Here is a 17,400-nt window from a genome sequence, read left to right on the forward strand (position 1 = left end):
AACCAGATGAAAACTTTGGTTTAAAGCATTTATATACCCGCCTTTACCATAATGAATGGATGTATTAACAAGGCAATACTTTTACACCTTTAGGGTACTAAAGGCATCTAAATAGGCTTTTCCTTCGTGAATTTTAAGTAGATATTTTATAGCCCAATGATAAAAAGAATCTTGATTTGTTCACCTTTATAGGCCAAGCATCAGCACACATTTATAGTTCTGTCTCTGTTACATTGTTGAGTAGGAATTCTAATTCCACCATCATTCCAATCAGAAAAATACAGTACCCTTGAGTATTACCAAAGACTTTTTACACGTGAAACAGAAAGACTATGGGTGTCCAGTGTGTGTGTGTGTGTGTGTGTGTGTGTGTGTGTGTGTGTGTGTGTGTGTGTGTGTTAAGAAAAAGACAGAAAACAGAAAAAGTAGCAAGTATTGCTGTTTTTTAAGAATTCAAGAATTATTAATGGTTCTATAATTATTAATGGTTCTATAATCTCAAAAGCAGAAGAGCATATAATTACAGTAAAGGACAGTGGCCAAACAAGAGCAAGCTGTTAACAGATTTTGATTCTTAAAAACAAACAAAATGTTTATAATACAAAAGAAGCTTTGGGAGAAAAGTGGTAATAGTAGTAAATTATGCTTCTGAAAGTTAGGGGGTTCAAGAAACCATAAGATTGAACTGTATCAAAATGCTGCTAAACCATAAATCCCACTAATCAAGTCTGAATGAGTATTTTCATCTCAGAACCAGTACTCTCCAATGCCTTCAGATAGAATCACAGTCAAACATCTAGATTGGGAAAGTCAGTGAGAAAAGGAACCTTGATATATGTACCCTGGAGTGGCAGAACATAAACCCTGATCCCCACACACAGCTCAGTAAAGGTTGAATGAAAAGAAGAAATACAATAAGCAGGAAAGTGAAGTATCTAGGGTGGAGAAGGAAGAAGCAGTTTGAAGAAAATGGACTGAAAAGTCCAAATATCACTGTTCCCCAAGTTAGATCATTTTGTGAAATTAAATAAGATACCTAAGCATTTTTAGGATAATGCAGAGAAACTCCTGACAATACTGAGTTGAAACTCAAAATCTTTTTTGACAATATGTGCCATATAAATCTCAATATTTGAAACACTTAAGAATTTAACCTAAATTATATATGCAGCCTCCAAGGGGGGAAAAACTATTAAAAGCACCGAGAAAAAATTTCACTTCCACTAATGGAGAACAAGAGACACTTGATTCATATTTCTTCCATCAACCGTATCTACTCATTTACGAAAAATACCTTTACCTTTTACCTCTAGGAACGCTGTATGAATATATGCACTTCACTTTCACAAGTGAACACACCGAGGAAAGAAGGAGGAAAGACAATCAACACTCTAAGAAGTGAGGAGTGCTACAGAAGCTTGAAAGAGCGGCCAACGAAACTCTGTCTCCAGGGCACAGCATGCACCCGTGTACAGCCCTCACTTTCTGAGACAGCATGCATGATTTCACGACACTTTCATAAATTCTCAGAGCTGTGAGAAAGGGAACAAATAAATGAAATAGGAAAATGTGGTTCTATTTTTCCCTCTTTGCCCCAAAGATAATTGAAATCAGTGAACTTTTAAATAAGGATTGTTCTGTGTAACTGCCCATTCCCCCATTAAAATACTCAGATCTTATTCAGGAAGCTGATTGTACAGAAAACAGAAGACACCCCTTCAACAATGCACTCAAGTCTGCACAGTGTTGGCTTCTGTGCCAAGGAAAGTGTGTTTCCAGAAAGACCGTTGGAACTACATCTTCTGAGCCTCTGAAGTGTAGTTACAGAATCAACTGCTAAAAGAATTGTTTGGGGGGAAGGGTGACTAAACATACTTATTGTTCTGAAAGAAATAATAGTTTCCAACAAAAATGTTACCAATGCTACCATCCTGCCTTAGAGTAGTTTACAGAATAATGACAAAACCTGCAGCCTACAGAGCACCAGTATTTTGAGATTATCATTTGCTTTCTACAATGCCTTGAAAAGTAGTAAATACATGAAGACACATGACAGCTACTGTCCAGTCACTGAAGTATTTTTTAACCTAATTTTTGGAAAGTTCTGCAAAAGCAGACTAAAAAAACCCTAAAATTTAATGAGAAAAAGTCTAGTAATCAACACAGTAAGAAATTAACAGTATCCAAAGTATACTAACTAAAATTTCAAACATTTTCACATTCGTTCTTCAGATATACCAGTAAAGCTTTCCCTCAATGGGTTGTCGCAATACAAGATTTTTCCAGAATAGAGCTTGTGAGAATAAAACCTCTTCAGGAGCTGCTTCATTAGGGCTCTAGCTCCAATTTCCTCCGACTCCAACCTCAATGTAAGAACAGTTCCCACAAACAGGGACAGGACTGAGGGTACAGAAGGGGCGTCCATTCTTTTGTTTGGGTGGCGAAACCAACAAACAACGGTGCCATCAGCACCTACCTAACCCCACCACGACAGTCCTGCAGAGCACTTTTAACCTCTTAGCTCCTCGGTACGTCAGATCTGCGGAGTTGGAGGTACCCAAGGCTTTTCACATCTCATGCCCGGGCTGCTCCGGGTTCTACAGAAAATGAAGGAGGCCACGAATCTGTGAGGACAGAGGGACAAGGCGATGTAGACATGTATGGAGGATGGGGCGCGCCGTGGAAACCCGGAGGCTTGTAAATAAGTGAGCGTACCTGTTCAGGGATAGGGACAGAAGGGACGATGGGCACACTCGCAAGAGACACGGAAGGGCGTGAACTGGGCAGCTTTAGACAGCCTCGGCCAAAGCCGAGCCGCGAAGCAGAGACTTACGGTTACTTCTCCCGGTGGGAACCGGGGTCGCGCGGATCGCACAGGTCTGCAGCCTCCTCCCCCGCGGCCACCTGCCTCTCGCGCCGCCGAGCCGATGACCTCGCTTCCACTCCGCGCCCTACCCACCCGCCGCCAGCGGCTGAGGGAGCCGGAGGATGCGCGCTGGAGGCCGCGGGAAGCGCTGCGCGAGCCCGACGCCGGGCGAGCTCACACCCTCTCCGGCTGCGCCGCCGCGCTCCGGGTGGGGAGGAGGGGGCGGGGGCGCCTGCCTCCGCCGCTCGGTCAAGTCCAGAGCATGGTCGTGCCGTGGGTGAGCGCTCAGCCGTGGACGCCGACCTCTGCCAGCACCGCGAGTGCCCAGGGGCCGGCTGTCCGCTCCAGACAGCGGCGGCCGCCGCAAGAAGGGGCACGGACCGGCACGAACGGCGGCACCCGCAGACCGACCCGGAAGCTTTTCCGCCGCAAACCTTAAGCTGGCTGGGGGAGGGGGAGGGGCGTAACCCCGGAAGTTATTTCCTGGCGCCGGTGGCGGCGACGAGGCCAGCCGAGGCCTTAGGTGTCCCGAGTTTGTGGGAGAGGCTGAAGGTGATTGCTGCCGAGGGAAGGGAAGGACAGTGGAGAGCAGGTGTCCAGACCCGAACTCTCGGGGCGGCGACTTCTGCTGCAGGAAGTTGGTTCGAGCCCCTGGTCCTCTTAGAAAGGCAGAAGAAATGAGAAAACGGTGACGGCTCCTCAAGGCACCGGTTGCCGCCCCACCCTGTGACTTGGATGTAGCGGACCCGTAAGGAGATGTCCGCTTGCTCGGGTTAGTCTTCTGGGTTTCCTTCGCGGAATCGAGAGGCACAATCCAGACTCCAGCTAGCGAAATCGGGTGGGACACCGAACCTCTCCACCTAGGTTCTGCAGGCAAGGGGTGTATTTCTCCGAGCAGTTAGCGAGACTCCAAGGTCGTCTTTTGGGTAAGAGCCCTTGGAGCAAAGCAGCTTGCTTTTTCCCCCAGTAGTGGAAGATTGGTGGGTGGTGGGGCAGCTTCCCAGGCAGAGTGTTATCTTTGTAGGGAAAGTGATGACCAGCGTATTGATTGTGTGTCCTTTCTTCTTTCCGAGTTCTTCGTTTGTGGTTTTTACCTCGCTTGCTTTGCTGTCCCCGCCCCTTCCCCTGTGTTTGTAGCTTCAACCAGAACCCCTTTATGTGGCTGGCCTACCTCAAGATTTCAGCTCCATTCCTGTCCCACCCTCTCAGAGAACTTACCATGGCCTTTACTGTTTGTTTGCAGTCAGACCAGCTGACCCACAAAGGAATATTACCCTAGCTGTGGGCACTAAATGACAATTGTCCGCCTCTCCTTTCTCAATCATAATGATAAACAAAAACGCCCCTACGTGTTTCTAAAACGATCTCAGAAACCTCCTAGTTATGAACCATCACTTACATAAGTCCTCGTTATTTTGGCAGCGTATCACGCCTGAGCATTTTCTCCAGTGCACTGAGCCGTAACAATACCTTTATTTCTTTTGTCTTTTGTGTTTCTGTTGCACCTGTCTTACTTCATGACTGGTAGCTTTTGCTATTTTCTTTCTTTCTTTCTTTCTTTCTTTCTTTCTTTCTTTCTCTCTCTCTCTCTTTCTTTCTTTCTTTCTTTCTTTTTGTGGTTGAGTTTGAGCTGGAGTAGATGCAATAACCTTAGCTTTTGCTATTTCCTAGCTTCAACTTTTGTTTCCTTTTTTTGTCTGAAAGATTATTTTAAATGCTCCAGTACAAGTACTTCTTGAAAACCAATTTTAAGAATATTTGGGGGATATGTTAATAGTGAACGACTTAAAATATATGAGTTTTAATTAATGAAACACTTTGTTAATAGGCGTTTTCTTGTCATGAGTTGATTGAAACAAGAATTAGTTTTCTTTAAATTCTGCGTAGAAAGTGAACAACTACTTCATTTCTTCTTTAGGCGATTTATAGAAAGCACTGTTTTCTGCAATTGCCATGTATTCTGTACTGTGTCTCTACAATACAATGCCTTTTAAAGACGATTGCAGTCTTTAAGGCACCCATATATCTCATTATTTATAATTTATTATGTTTTAGTCATTGTTGATCGGAGATGAAAATAATTGCTAGACAGGAATTTTGTAGAAAAACCTCTTTTTCACTTTCTGTAAGCAGCTTTTCTGCATGTAGTGGCTTTTTAGGATGATCTTATTAAAATGATTGAACTGAAAAAAATCCCTTGAACTATAGAAATGGAACAAATCTTTTTTCAAAACTTTGAGCAAAATGAAATGCTTTCATTCTAATGTCTCATTGAAAGTTCATGGAAATACCTTAGTTTCTGTGGGACAAAATCAATGAAAATTTTTGTAATTAAATACTTTAACTTTAGGAAAATGAGTTAGGCTAATAGAGTGCCATCCATTGCATCTGAGAAAAGAGAGTAAACGTGTATCCTCTCAAGTAACATTTCAGCCCTTTTTGGAAAATGCTTCTTCTGAGAGTTGAAGCAATAAGGGACTCATTAAATATGAAAAAACCATTTTAATGCCTAAAGGGCCTTTAAAAAAAATTAAAGGAAGCTGATGCGAGTGTGACTAGAAAAGAAACTCTGTGGTTGATTTCTTTTAGAAATTTACTGGCATATCACTGACTGGAACATTTAAAAGCCAAAGGATAATGATACGCAATCCAAGAGAAGCTTTTTAGTGTAGCTATGAACAAGTAATGGTTCTGATCAAAGAGAACATTCAGCAGTCAAGTATGTGACTGAAATTCAATTACTTTTCCAAAATTGCCCAGTGGAGACTTAAAAAATAATTTTGGGGGGTTAGGGAGGATTACATACATTGACACAGTGACTATATTTAAAAGAAAAACTGTGGATTACCTAGGGAAATCGATAAAAGAAATGGAAAAGATTTTTTTTTTTCCTACTGACCAAATGGTTCCAATCTGTGATGGGCATCTCCAAAGAAAGTTATAAACCTAAGTTAGGGCATCCAGATATCTAAATCAAATGTTTTCTTGCTCAGAGTTCTGGAGTGTTAGTAGGTATAAAGCGCTACTTCCAACTTCCAAACTCAATATTTATTTGTATACTTTAAGGAAAATAAAAGTACAACATTATTCTGAACCACTATTTTGAATTATTATTTACTTTATAAAATATTTTATAATTATGCCACCCTTTAAAGCCCCAAAGACAGATTCTTGATTCTTTTTTTTTTTTTTTGATTTTTGAGACAGGGTTTCTCTGTAGTTTTTGGTGCCTGTCCTGGTGCTAGCTCTTGTAGACCAGGCTGGCCTCGAACTCACAAAGATCCTCCTGCCTCTGCCTCCCTAGTGCTGGGATTAAAGGCATGCGCCACCACCGCCCGGCCAGATTCTTGATGATGAAGACAAAATTAAAGTCATCTTTGGCTTGCCTTTTAGGTATTATATGTTATAAGTTATAAAAATCAGTATTTTACAATTGTTTTGCAAAGTGAATATTTAAAAAGTTGTTGAACTTGCCACCAGTTATGTCATTTACTCTTCCAAGGATCTTTCTGTTTGTTTTATAAAGCAATGGGAAATCCAGAAAACATAGAAGATGCCTATGTTGCAGTTATCCGTCCAAAGAATACGGCCAGTCTCAACTCTCGGGAATATAGAGCTAAGTCCTATGAAGTGAGAAAATTTAATAACATTTTATTCCTACCATTGAATGTCATTCTGTACTGTCATTTATATATAAAGCTTTATGACCATATGCTGCAATTATTATTAGTGAGCTAGTTAGTCTAGGTCTCTACCCAATTGTATTTTTTTCTGTTGCATACCTTTCAATTTGGCATTCATTTACATGTGTAGATTATTAAATAAAAAGTTACTTGTGGGACTGAGATATAGATCTTTTTATACATTCTTGGCTAGCATGCATAAAAAAACTGAGTTTGATTCCCAGCACTGTGTAAAATCAAGCATGGTGGAACTTGACTACATAGGTTACTTGAAGCCAGCCTGGGTGCATGAGACCCTTTCTTCAAATGAAAGGACAAGAGAACGAAGACAATGTCATGAGATTTTTTTATTGGTGGTGGTGGTGGTGGTGGTGGTGGTGGTGGTATTGGTGGTATTGGTGGTATTGGTATTCTCCCACCCCACCCCCCCACCCCAAGACAGGGTTTCTCTGTGTCCTGTAACTCACTCTGTAAACCAGGCTGGCCTTAAACTCAGAGATCTGCCTACCTCTGCCTCCCGTGTGCTAGGATTAAAACTGTGCACTACTATGCCCAGCTCATGATTTTCTTAAGTTTATCTATTTAGGTATTTATATAATTTATGGATTAACTCAAAAATAAAAACTTAATGAAAATCTGACTTTTAATATAAAGATTGATGATTATTTTCAGATTATTTTTAACAATTCATTGAAAAATATATTTTACCTTAACTCATTTGACAGCTTTACACAATCAAATAACTTTTCTGTAGTTGTATATAGATTAGTAAATGTGTAATTGGAGCAATTATATATCTGTGTGTTACAGTTGTATGTTACATATATAAATGCAATTGAATTGCTTTTCCCCCCTGTATTATAGCCTAATTTTTCTAACATTTGGCTTAAAGTGTGTTTCTAAGGTTATCTGTAACCATTTCCTGATTTCAGTTGCACTATAGATTGATGGGAAACCATTTGCACTAGGATTCCATTCCTTATGCATTCTGATTGAATAGGTCCAGACAGGAGACTAGGATTGGATTATTCTGTAGTATGCACGTAGGGCGGAGAAAGATTGTCAGATTATAATAGTATTCTAGGGCAAGTGATTAAACTTTCTATTAATGCTGTTTTTCTTATCTAAGATTTTATTGCATGAAGTTCCCATTGAAGGACAGAAAAGAAAGAGAAAGAAAGTTTTGCTGGAAACTAAACTACAAGACAACAGTGAAATAGCACAAGACATATTGGATTATGTAGTAGAAACTACCAAACCAATTTCTCCTGTAAACCAGGGGATCAGAGGTAGGAACTTTTCTCTCTCCCTACACCTAACAGTTTGTCTTCAAGACTTAAAAAGAAAAAAAATGTGGGGTTTTTGGGTGGAAGGGTTGTTTTGTTTTGTTGGTTTTGTTCACTGTGTAACCCTAGCTGGCCTGGAACTAATTATGTAAACCAGGCTGGCCTTGAACTTGCAGAGATGTGTCTGCTTCTGCTCTTGAGTGCTGACTTGTACTGCGGTGCCAGGCCCTGAAAAATATTTTTAAAAGTATTTTAAAACCAATTTCTGTTTTCCTTTCCATTTGAAAAAGTAGGAAAACCTCTGGAAGTTGTTAAACTATATCCAAATCCTTGAAGTAGTAACTTCAGTGTAATTTTATCAAATTTTATTCGCAAGTATTAACTGTACAATAGATTTAAACTATAGTCCAAATCCTTGAAGAAGTAAGTTCAGTGTAATTTTATCAAATTTTATTCGCAAGTATTAACTGTACAAAATAGATTTAATTATAGAATTTTCCAGTGTGTGTTATGTAGTTTATCATATTCACTGTTGCAGTTCGGTCCCCATCCACCCTGCACTGGTCCTCTGCTTCCCAAAGATAACTGACTTCTGCAGAGCCCAAACCGTGTGAGGAACTGCGGTGTTAGGGATTTGTTTATGGAGCAGGTTACTTTTGCTAACAGTATGGTTTTCTAGATAATTATCTTTGAGCTATTATTTTTATTTCTACCAGACAGAAGAAACTAACTATAAGCCTCTCTCTATGGCTTAGTGAAATATAATATTCATGGATTAATTAGCCATAAAAACCCTTTAAAAGCTACCGAGGTGATACAGTTTTCTTCTCATTTTAATCATAGGAAGAAAATTCTTTTCAAAAAACCAAACTGAAAAGTATTAACTTGGGCCAGGTTGTGGTGGTGCAAGCCTTTGATCCCAGCAGTCTGGAAGCAGAGGCAGGTCTGTGAGTTCAAGACAAGCCTGGTCTACAGAATGAGTTTCAGAACAGACAGAGCTACACAGAGAAACCCTGTCTCAAAAAACTAAATTAATAATAATAATAAAAGGAAATAAAAATGAAACGAAAGGAAAAGAAGTATGAACTCTAAAAAGTAGAGCCCATTTAAAATGTTAGATAATATATAGCCTGTGAAAGTTATTGAAAAGTAATAACTTATGTTTTGGCCTCATAAGAAACAGAGAGCTGTCAGAAGGTACAACTTTTATAAACTGTGTATATGTTATGTTTTAAAAAGGAAAAAATTCAGAGCTGGATAAATGGCTCAGTGATTAAGATCACTGGCTGCTCTTAAAGAAGAATCAGATTCAATTTCCAGCATCCACATGGTGGCCCACAGCTCTTAGAATTTTCTAGTACATTAAAATATGGCCCTGACACTCGGGAGGCAGAGTCAGGTGGATCTCTGTGAGTTCAAGACTAGCCTGGTCTACAAGAGCTAGTTCCAGGACAGGCTCCAAAGCCACAGAAAAACCCTGTCTCGAAAAAAAAAAAAAAAAAAAAAAATGGCCCTGAATCTATTAGTTGATTGTCTATATGTTGATTCCTTAGTATCAAAATTTTACCACCGTTTTTTAATTAAAAACTTTGTGTGTTGTGTATGCATGCATGCCCATATGCTCATTTGTGTGTGTGAGTGTGAGTCACAGTTATACCACGACTCAAGTGTGAAAGGGCTAGGGAGACCTTATATTTCTCTGTTCTTGCTTTCCACCTTGTTTGATAATGGATTTCTCGATTGCTGCAGCTGCATACACCACGCTAGTTGGCCCTCAAACCTCTAGGACGTCTCCTGTCTACATCTCCCATCTTGCTGTGAGGCACTGGGATTATAGGCACACACTAATGTGCCCAGATTTATCTGATTTCTCTGAGGAGTCTTACACTTGTGCAGCAAATACTTTTACCAACTGAATCACCTCCCCAACTGCCAAAATGATCAGTTTTTATTAGTGCATTTAATATACTATACTATAATATAATAAAATATAAAATGTTTGAGTTTCTTTTCTAAATCTTTATTTTCTTTGGTCTTTTTGTATATGTTTTAAGTTTTTATTAATACTAATTTATTATTAAAATATATATTAATGTTGTCTTATATATTTAATATAAACAAATATTTCCTATTTATTTATGTGATGCAAGAGATCAAGCTTGGACCCTTGGTCCTGTTGGAAAAGTGTTATACCAATGAGAGGTATCTCCAACCCCTAAAAACTTGTTTTCTAATCCAGAAGACAATTTGTCAGATTTAAGTATCTATTATTTTCAGTCAGGTTTGATGGCCTGCAGCTGTAATCTTGAAACTTGAGAGACCGAGGCAGCAGAATCATGAATTAAAGGCTAGCCTGGGCTATAATGAGGGAATCTTACTTTTTCTTTAATTTTAAAATTTTTTTAATTTTACACACTAGCCCCAGTTCCCCCTCCTCCCTTTCTCCTGCCCCCTTCCCATACCTCTTTACCCTCATTCACTCCTCAGAGGGAGTAAGGCCACGCTTGGGAGTCAACAAAGTCTGGTGTACCAAGTTGAGGCAGCGCCGAGCCCCTCCCCCTGTATCAAGGCTGAACAAGGTGTGGTGGGATGGGCTCCAGAAAGCCAGTTCATTCACCCAGGATAGGCTGTCATGGTCCCACTGCCTGCTAGGGCCACACCAAACAGATCAAGCTACGTAACTGTCACCCACATTCAGAAGGCTTAGTTTGGGAGGGACCCTATCTTAACAAAGCAAACAAAATAACCCTTTACTTTCAGCTTTGCTCTTTTTCTTTTCTTTTTTTCTTTTAATTAGGAAAACGAGTAGTACTAATGAAGAAATTCCCTCTGGATGGAGAGAAAGCAGGCAGAGAAGCAGCACTGTTTATTGTTCCATCAGTTGTCAAAGGTAATCTGAATTTAGATTTTTAGGTATTTTGAATGTTAATTGAAAATTTACTTATGTACTTAGGAATATATGTTTATAGTTACTACTGTAATATTGTTATACGTATTTTTAAGTTAACGAAGAAAAATTATATATATTAATTTCAAAGTAATATATAGGTTTCTTGGCTAATTCATAATGTTTTCATTTCCATTTTTAAGATGGAGATGTGAAGAGAGAAGGAGTAATTGAAATTAAAAGTGTTCAGGTTAAGGAGCTAGAGATGGTTCAGCAGTTAAAAACAGACTGTGCTTCCAGAGGACCCATGTTCAGTTTCCCTCATTCAAACAAGTGGCTCACACCATCTGTAACTCCAGTTCCAGGAGATGCAGCACTGTCTTCTGGCCTCTGAAGGCACAAGGCATGCTTGTGGTGGACAGACATATTTGCAGGCAAAACTCATACACTTAAAATTAAAAAGTGTTCTGGCTGGGCGGCTGTGGTGCTCACCTTTAATCCCAGCACTCAGGAGGTAGAGGCAGGCAGATCTCTGTGAGTTCTAGGCCAGTCTGGTTCCAGTACAGCCAGGGCTACACAGAGAAACCCTGTTTGGGAAAAACGAAACAAAAGTATTCTGGTTATAAAGCATTTTTTCAAAGGATATGCCATTAATAGGCTAAAAATAGATACAACATAATGAGGCCAAGAAAATGTTGTTCTAAAATACTCTGCCCAGTAATATGGTTGATAACATTTACAGAACATAGATCTAATATAAAAATTTTAATTGAGCTTTAGATATCTTGGAATAATAGAAAGGAATTTTGAGTTTCAGTGTAGATCCTATAGCTATTTCATTTTGAGACTTTGGGCGCATCTTTAAGATTTAAAATTAACTATATGTGAATAGAGACAATATCATTCCATGCTTTCACTTGATTTGTAGTATAGAGAGAATTCATTGAGGAACTTTGCAAACCATAGAGTGTTTGTCTCATGTAAGTTAGTGATACTTCTGTTAAAAATTTAATGACCTAACAGAGACATCCATCAGCCTGCTGCTGCATTTTTTTGTTGGCCAGCTCTAGTAAACAAGACACATTCTTCTAAGTGTTCTAAAGTTTTTAAAATATGTAGCATTTTAAATGATGTTGGAAATCATAATAGATTTTACAACATTATTGAGAAAGAGATTACAAAGATTATAAATGCTGGGACCAGAAGTCTGGCTTAGTGACTAAAAGTGCTTGCTATGTAATCCTGATGACCTGAGTTTGATCTCTGGATCACATAAAACAGCCCAAAGCTTCTGGATTCACAGCATTCCAGTTGTGAGTTTGGGTGATGGAGATAAAATGAATGAACCAAAACCTCATAGGCCAGCTCTCCTGGAGAGCTGCACATAGCAGAAAACAAGACACATTGTATCAACAAAGTGGAAGACAAGAACCAACTCCCAAAAGTTGTTCCCTGATCTACACACAAACACACTAAAATTTAAGATATAAAAATGCTGTATTCATCAAAGGGGACAAGTCACAGAGTTGGTTGTCACTTGAATCCAGGCCTTCTAATTTCAAATACAGAAATATTTGTTATATTCCACAAATTTTGAGAACATGCTCTACATTAAGAACAGATATTTGTAAACTTTATGTAATGAATAATTTCTTTTTCTTTTTCAGATAATACTAAATATTCATATACTCCCGGATGCCCAATTTTTTACTGCTTACAAGATATTATGAGGGTTTGTAGTGAGTCTAGTACTCACTTTGCAACACTTACAGCAAGGATGTTAATAGCCTTGGATAAGTAAGAAACACATTAAGAATATTTTTAATCAATCATAATTGAAATTAGTCTGTGGTTCTCTTGTGGGAAAATATTACTGAAAAATAACCTGTCTCAAAAATGGTCAGTTTTTCAGCTATAAGGATGAAAAATATCCCCCAATTAAGTTTGCCTTGACTACTTAGAGGATATTAATTTTATCTTTCCAAAATAATAAACACTTCTCAGTTTTCAGGATCAAGATTTTTTTTTTTTTTTTTGGATAAAGTAGGCATAGTAGTTACTCTTGTCAGTGGACAGTTATAGTCTGTCTTCTGGGTAATATCACATTTCAGGAGGCCCAGTATAGAAGTATTTTATATTTTCTAAAGTTGTTTTATGATTATAATGGCATAGACATTTTAGAATAATTGCTGTGTCTATTGACAAAGCTTTTATTAAATACTTAATACTAAACATATTTTAAAGCTGGACATAATATCAGAATATGTCACATGTCAGAGTTCTAGAGCAGTCTGCCTTTGTCACCTTCACTTTTGACTTTTTCCTCTCTCCAGGTGGCTAGATGAACGTCATGCACAGTCTCACTTTATTCCAGCTTTATTCCGACCTTCTCCCCTTGAGCGGATAAAGACAAATGTTATAAACCCTGCATATGCTGCTGAGTCAGGTCAGACAGAAAACTCACTGCATATGGGCTATAGTGCACTAGAAATAAAAAATAAAATGCTAGCCCTAGAGAAAGCAGACACCTGCATTTACAACCCTTTGTTTGGATCAGAGCTTCAGTACACAAACCGGGTAAGAGATTCAGTTGACTCTTACTTCAAAAGACATTTTGAATATAACAAAAACACATTGATTGTCATGGAAAACATTAAAATAGTACCAACGCTTTATTTATTTATATATATATTTCATATATATATGAAAATCAAGTATATGAGACTTTTAAGGAGTTTTATTTTAACTTTTTTTTCCTTTTCTAGGTAGATAAAGTGGTAATAAATCCATACTTCGGTCTAGGAGCTCCAGACTACTCAAAAATCCAAATTCCCAAACAGGAAAAATGGCAGCGAAGCATGAGCAGTGTCATGGAAGACAAGTACTGTTTTGGTTTTACTCTAACTGGCTCTCATAACTTGATGTTGAAATGTATGTAGGCAGTAAGTGAGCAGTGTGGTCACGGGCCAACAGCCACACAGTGATAGGTTCTCTTCATAGATGTATCACTTCTGTTTTGATGTAATGTGAGTTTCCACAACGTTTATACTGTCTTAATTTCTTTTTTATGATTAGAGAACGGCAATGGGTTGATGACTTTCCTTTGCATCGAAATGCCTGTGAAGGAGATTCAGAATTACTAAGCCATCTTCTCAGTAAGGGATTTTCAGTCAACCAACTGGATAATGACCACTGGGCACCCATTCATTATGCATGCTGGTAAATAGATTATTCTTTTTAGGAAAATTGAATTTATGACTATATTATTGTTTCTTACTAGAAAACTGTTCTCATCCCAAATAGCATCTATGCCATGTTTGTCTTTTGAGCATTCTATTCTGATGTTTTGATAACTCTGTGTATGCTACTGTTCATAATTGCCAAATCTGCCACAAATAAGGCACTGGCCGTCTTCTTAGCCATAGTAAGCCATACAGTAAAATGGCCAGTAGTTAGTAAATGTTAGTGCAAACTGTGATATTGCCTCTTCATGATACTATTATATTGTATTACATTGGTTTATTCTTACTGTAAGATTGACATTCGTTAAGTACATGGGATTTGACCTTATATCATGATAGAAAATTATCCACTAGGTGTATGGTGTGAAAGACACATTGAATAAAAACTAAAAAAAAAAGAAGAAGAAAATTATCCGTTTAGATCTTTTAGAATCTGAGTTATCAATAAGCCTAACAAATCCTTCTTCAGAGATTCTTAGAATCATCACCTTCTGTTTTACCAGATTGGAACATATTTGGAGTTTTTCTTTGTGTTTGGTCCCAGTATAGCTCTTGGCACTATTACTCTGCTCACATAATAATGATGCTTAGCTGAACTGAGTTTTTATTTCACGGCAGTAATGAACTGTTAGAGATTATTGTCTCAAAAAGACATAGTCATTCCATTTTTTATGAGATTGCTTTTAATGTACTATTTTAAGTGATCTTAACTTTTTTTTAAAAGAATACTGCATTATTTACTTCCTATTAAATGTCCAGAGTATTTTAGTTGTGTCACACTGACCGTGCAAGGAACTTCAGAACTGTCTACTTTTCAGTTTGCTTATCTATAAGTAAATTACAGTAATTAGGGTTGAGAAATAGACTTGCCTAGAGTATACAAAGCCCCAGGTCCAATCATCAGCACTACAGAAGTAACAAGTAGTAAGTAATTAGACCATTCTAGAGTTTTTCCAATTCAAACTTTTATTTATCTGATTCTAATATTTGTATTGAGCTGTTTAATGGTTATTTTAAATATACATGCTTTTTCTATTTCTCTGAAAATTTTTCTGTTTATCTGTAAGTATCCTCTTGTTAGGTAATGTAGTTCAGTGGCAGAGCATTTGATCTGTGTACGTGAGGTCCGGGGTTTAATCTCCAGTAGCAGGGGGGAAACCGTCAAGCTTTTATATTTATATTTAGAAAGCTACCCTAAATAATCTTTAACTGGTCTAGTATATTTTTCCTCACATAACTAATAAATACTGGTAGTAGAAACAATATTAGAGCTAAAAGAAGCTGTAGATTGTACTTCAATCCTCAAAATTTGCTGCAGAATTGGGAATGACAACATTAGTGAACTTTAATTTAGGAATCTCAGATTTATATATTTGAATGTGCTTTCCATTATGTAGCAGAGGTTATTTCTTCTCTAGTAAAAGAAAAGTAAAACTTTGAACTGCCTACCACATAAAAACAAAAGTATGGTATAACATTTAATGTGTTTCGGGATGTGCCAAGGTTTTAGTAGCAGTACTTAGTTCCTAAGTATGATCCTTACTAAGTTACTTAACATCCTAATAACCTGCTTATGTATTTACAAGATGGAGTTTAAAATGATAAAATAGAAAATACAAATAAAGTAATTGAGAGCACATAATAAGTGTTGAATAAATGTTGGCTTTGATTAATAAATATGATTGAAGTAGAAAGATAGTTCAGTGGTACGGTGTATGCCTAATATGTCAAGAAGGAAGGAAAAGGGTGGGGGAGGAGAGAAAGAAGAGAAAGAATGTTAAAATGTACAAATTGTGTGATGTCTAAATCTAAAATTAGTTAATTTTTATTATTCTTAGTTATAATGTCTTAGTAGAATACAGAAGGAAAAATTTTTCTTGTGATAAAATTTTCTGTCAGCTGAAAATGATAATCATTATTGGATTAATGTGAATCTGAAGAAAGAATGGTTATAGTCCATCATGGGTGCTACACACTTGTAACCCTAGCAACTGGAAAGCAGAGACAGGAGTATTGCTACAAGTTCGAGCCAGGCTTGGTTATATACCAGCCAGGGCTCTATAGTGAGATCCTATCTCAAAAGAAAAAGAATTAAAAACTAGAAAAAAGCTTACTTTATCTTGGAAATATGTTCTTTTATTTAAATTATTGATTCATTTTATATACCAACCATATTTCCCTCTCCTACCCCTCTTCCCACTCCCTCCCAACCCACCTACCATCCATTCCTTCTCTTGTTTCCATTCAGAAGGGTTAAGTCCTCCCTTAGGGAGTCAACAAAGCCTAGCACATTAAGCTGAGTCAGGACTAAGCCCTTCCCCCCTGCATTCCATCATCAAGGCTGAGCAAGGTATCCCACCTTAGGAAATGGGCTCCAAAAAGCCATCTCATACATCAGGGGTGGATCTTGGTTCCATTGACAGGGGACCCTCAAACCACCACAGCTGTCTGTCTAGAGGTCGTGAGTTCAGCTGTCTCTAGATTTCCCTATCTTGCTCCCCCGCTACCCGCTCATAGAATCCCTCCTCCCTCTCTTCAACTGGATTATTGGAGCTCTGCCTGGTGCTTGGTTGTGGATCACTGCAACTACTTCCTTCATTTACTGGATGAAGGCTCTATGATGAAAGAATATTCACCAATCTGATTACAGGAGAAGACCAGTTCAGGCACCCTGAGGTCATCTTTGTGGATTCCTGGGAATTTCCCTAGCACTAGGTTTCTCCCTAAACCCATAATGGCTCCCTCTATGAAGATAACTCTTTCGTGGCTCTCCCATTCCTTCCCTCCCTCAACTTCACCATCCCATTGTTTCATGTTTTCATCCCTCATCCTACCATCTACCGTCCCCCACCCCCAGATTACTCAGGAGATCTCATCTAATTCTCTTTCCCAGGGAGATACATGCGTCCCTCTTAGGGTCCACCTTGTTACCTAACTTCTCTGAAACTGTGGTTTATAGGCTGGTTAGCCTTTATATCTAGCTTTATATCTAGTATTCACTTATGAGTTTGTCTTTCTGGGTCTGGGTTATTTCACTCAGAATGATTTTTTTTTCTAGTTCCATCCATTTGCCTGTAAATTTCATGATGTCATTACTTTTTGTAACTGTACCACATTTTCTTTATCCATTCTTCAGTTGAAGGGCATCTAAGCTGTTTACAGTTCTGGATATTATGAATAATGCTGCTATGAACATAGTTGAGCAAGTATCCTTGTGGTATAATTGAACATCCTTTGGGTATATGCCCAAGAGTGGTATCGCTGGGTCTTGAGGTAGATTGATTCCCAATTTTCTGAGAAGTTGCAATATTGATTTTCAAAGTGGCTGTACAAGTTTGTACTCCCACCAGAGGTAGAATATTCTCCTTACTCCACATCTTCTTTTTTTTTTGGGGGGGGGGGGCTAACCAAATGCTGTCAGAATTCTTTTTTTTTT

At 38.3% G+C, this 17,400-nt stretch overlaps 2 protein-coding genes across 8 annotated transcripts in view; one reads left to right on the plus strand and one right to left on the minus strand.

Moving 5' to 3' along the window:
* Ankib1 (ankyrin repeat and IBR domain containing 1) overlaps nt 1-2,939 on the minus strand; it is a 112,082-nt gene extending 109,143 nt beyond the window's left edge. For 4 of the 6 annotated variants that reach the window (XM_013355414.2, XM_013355410.2, XM_013355415.2 and 1 more), the window contains exon 1: nt 2,834-2,939. The gene's annotated coding sequence lies outside the window, so the exon portion shown is untranslated. Of the gene's footprint in view, nt 1-2,476; nt 2,625-2,715; nt 2,793-2,833 lie in introns of those variants that run through there. The other 2 variants (XM_013355411.2, XM_026778319.1) reach the window with 2 other exon arrangements.
* Nucleotides 2,940-3,324: 385 nt separating this feature from the next.
* Nucleotides 3,325-17,400, plus strand: part of Krit1 (KRIT1, ankyrin repeat containing) — a 44,251-nt gene continuing 30,175 nt past the window's right edge. Inside the window, exons 1-8 of one of the 2 annotated variants that reach the window (XM_005371773.3) lie at nt 3,325-3,638; nt 6,393-6,496; nt 7,679-7,838; nt 10,633-10,725; nt 12,390-12,519; nt 13,056-13,299; nt 13,488-13,603; nt 13,798-13,941. In XM_005371773.3, the coding sequence (XP_005371830.1) occupies nt 3,623-3,638; nt 6,393-6,496; nt 7,679-7,838; nt 10,633-10,725; nt 12,390-12,519; nt 13,056-13,299; nt 13,488-13,603; nt 13,798-13,941 (1,007 nt within the window). In that variant the 5' untranslated portion in view covers nt 3,325-3,622. The other variant, XM_013355420.2, reaches the window with a different exon arrangement.

The sequence above is a fragment of the Microtus ochrogaster genome, unplaced genomic scaffold (assembly GCF_000317375.1).
Source record: "Microtus ochrogaster isolate Prairie Vole_2 unplaced genomic scaffold, MicOch1.0 UNK126, whole genome shotgun sequence".
NCBI lineage: Eukaryota > Metazoa > Chordata > Mammalia > Rodentia > Cricetidae > Microtus > Microtus ochrogaster.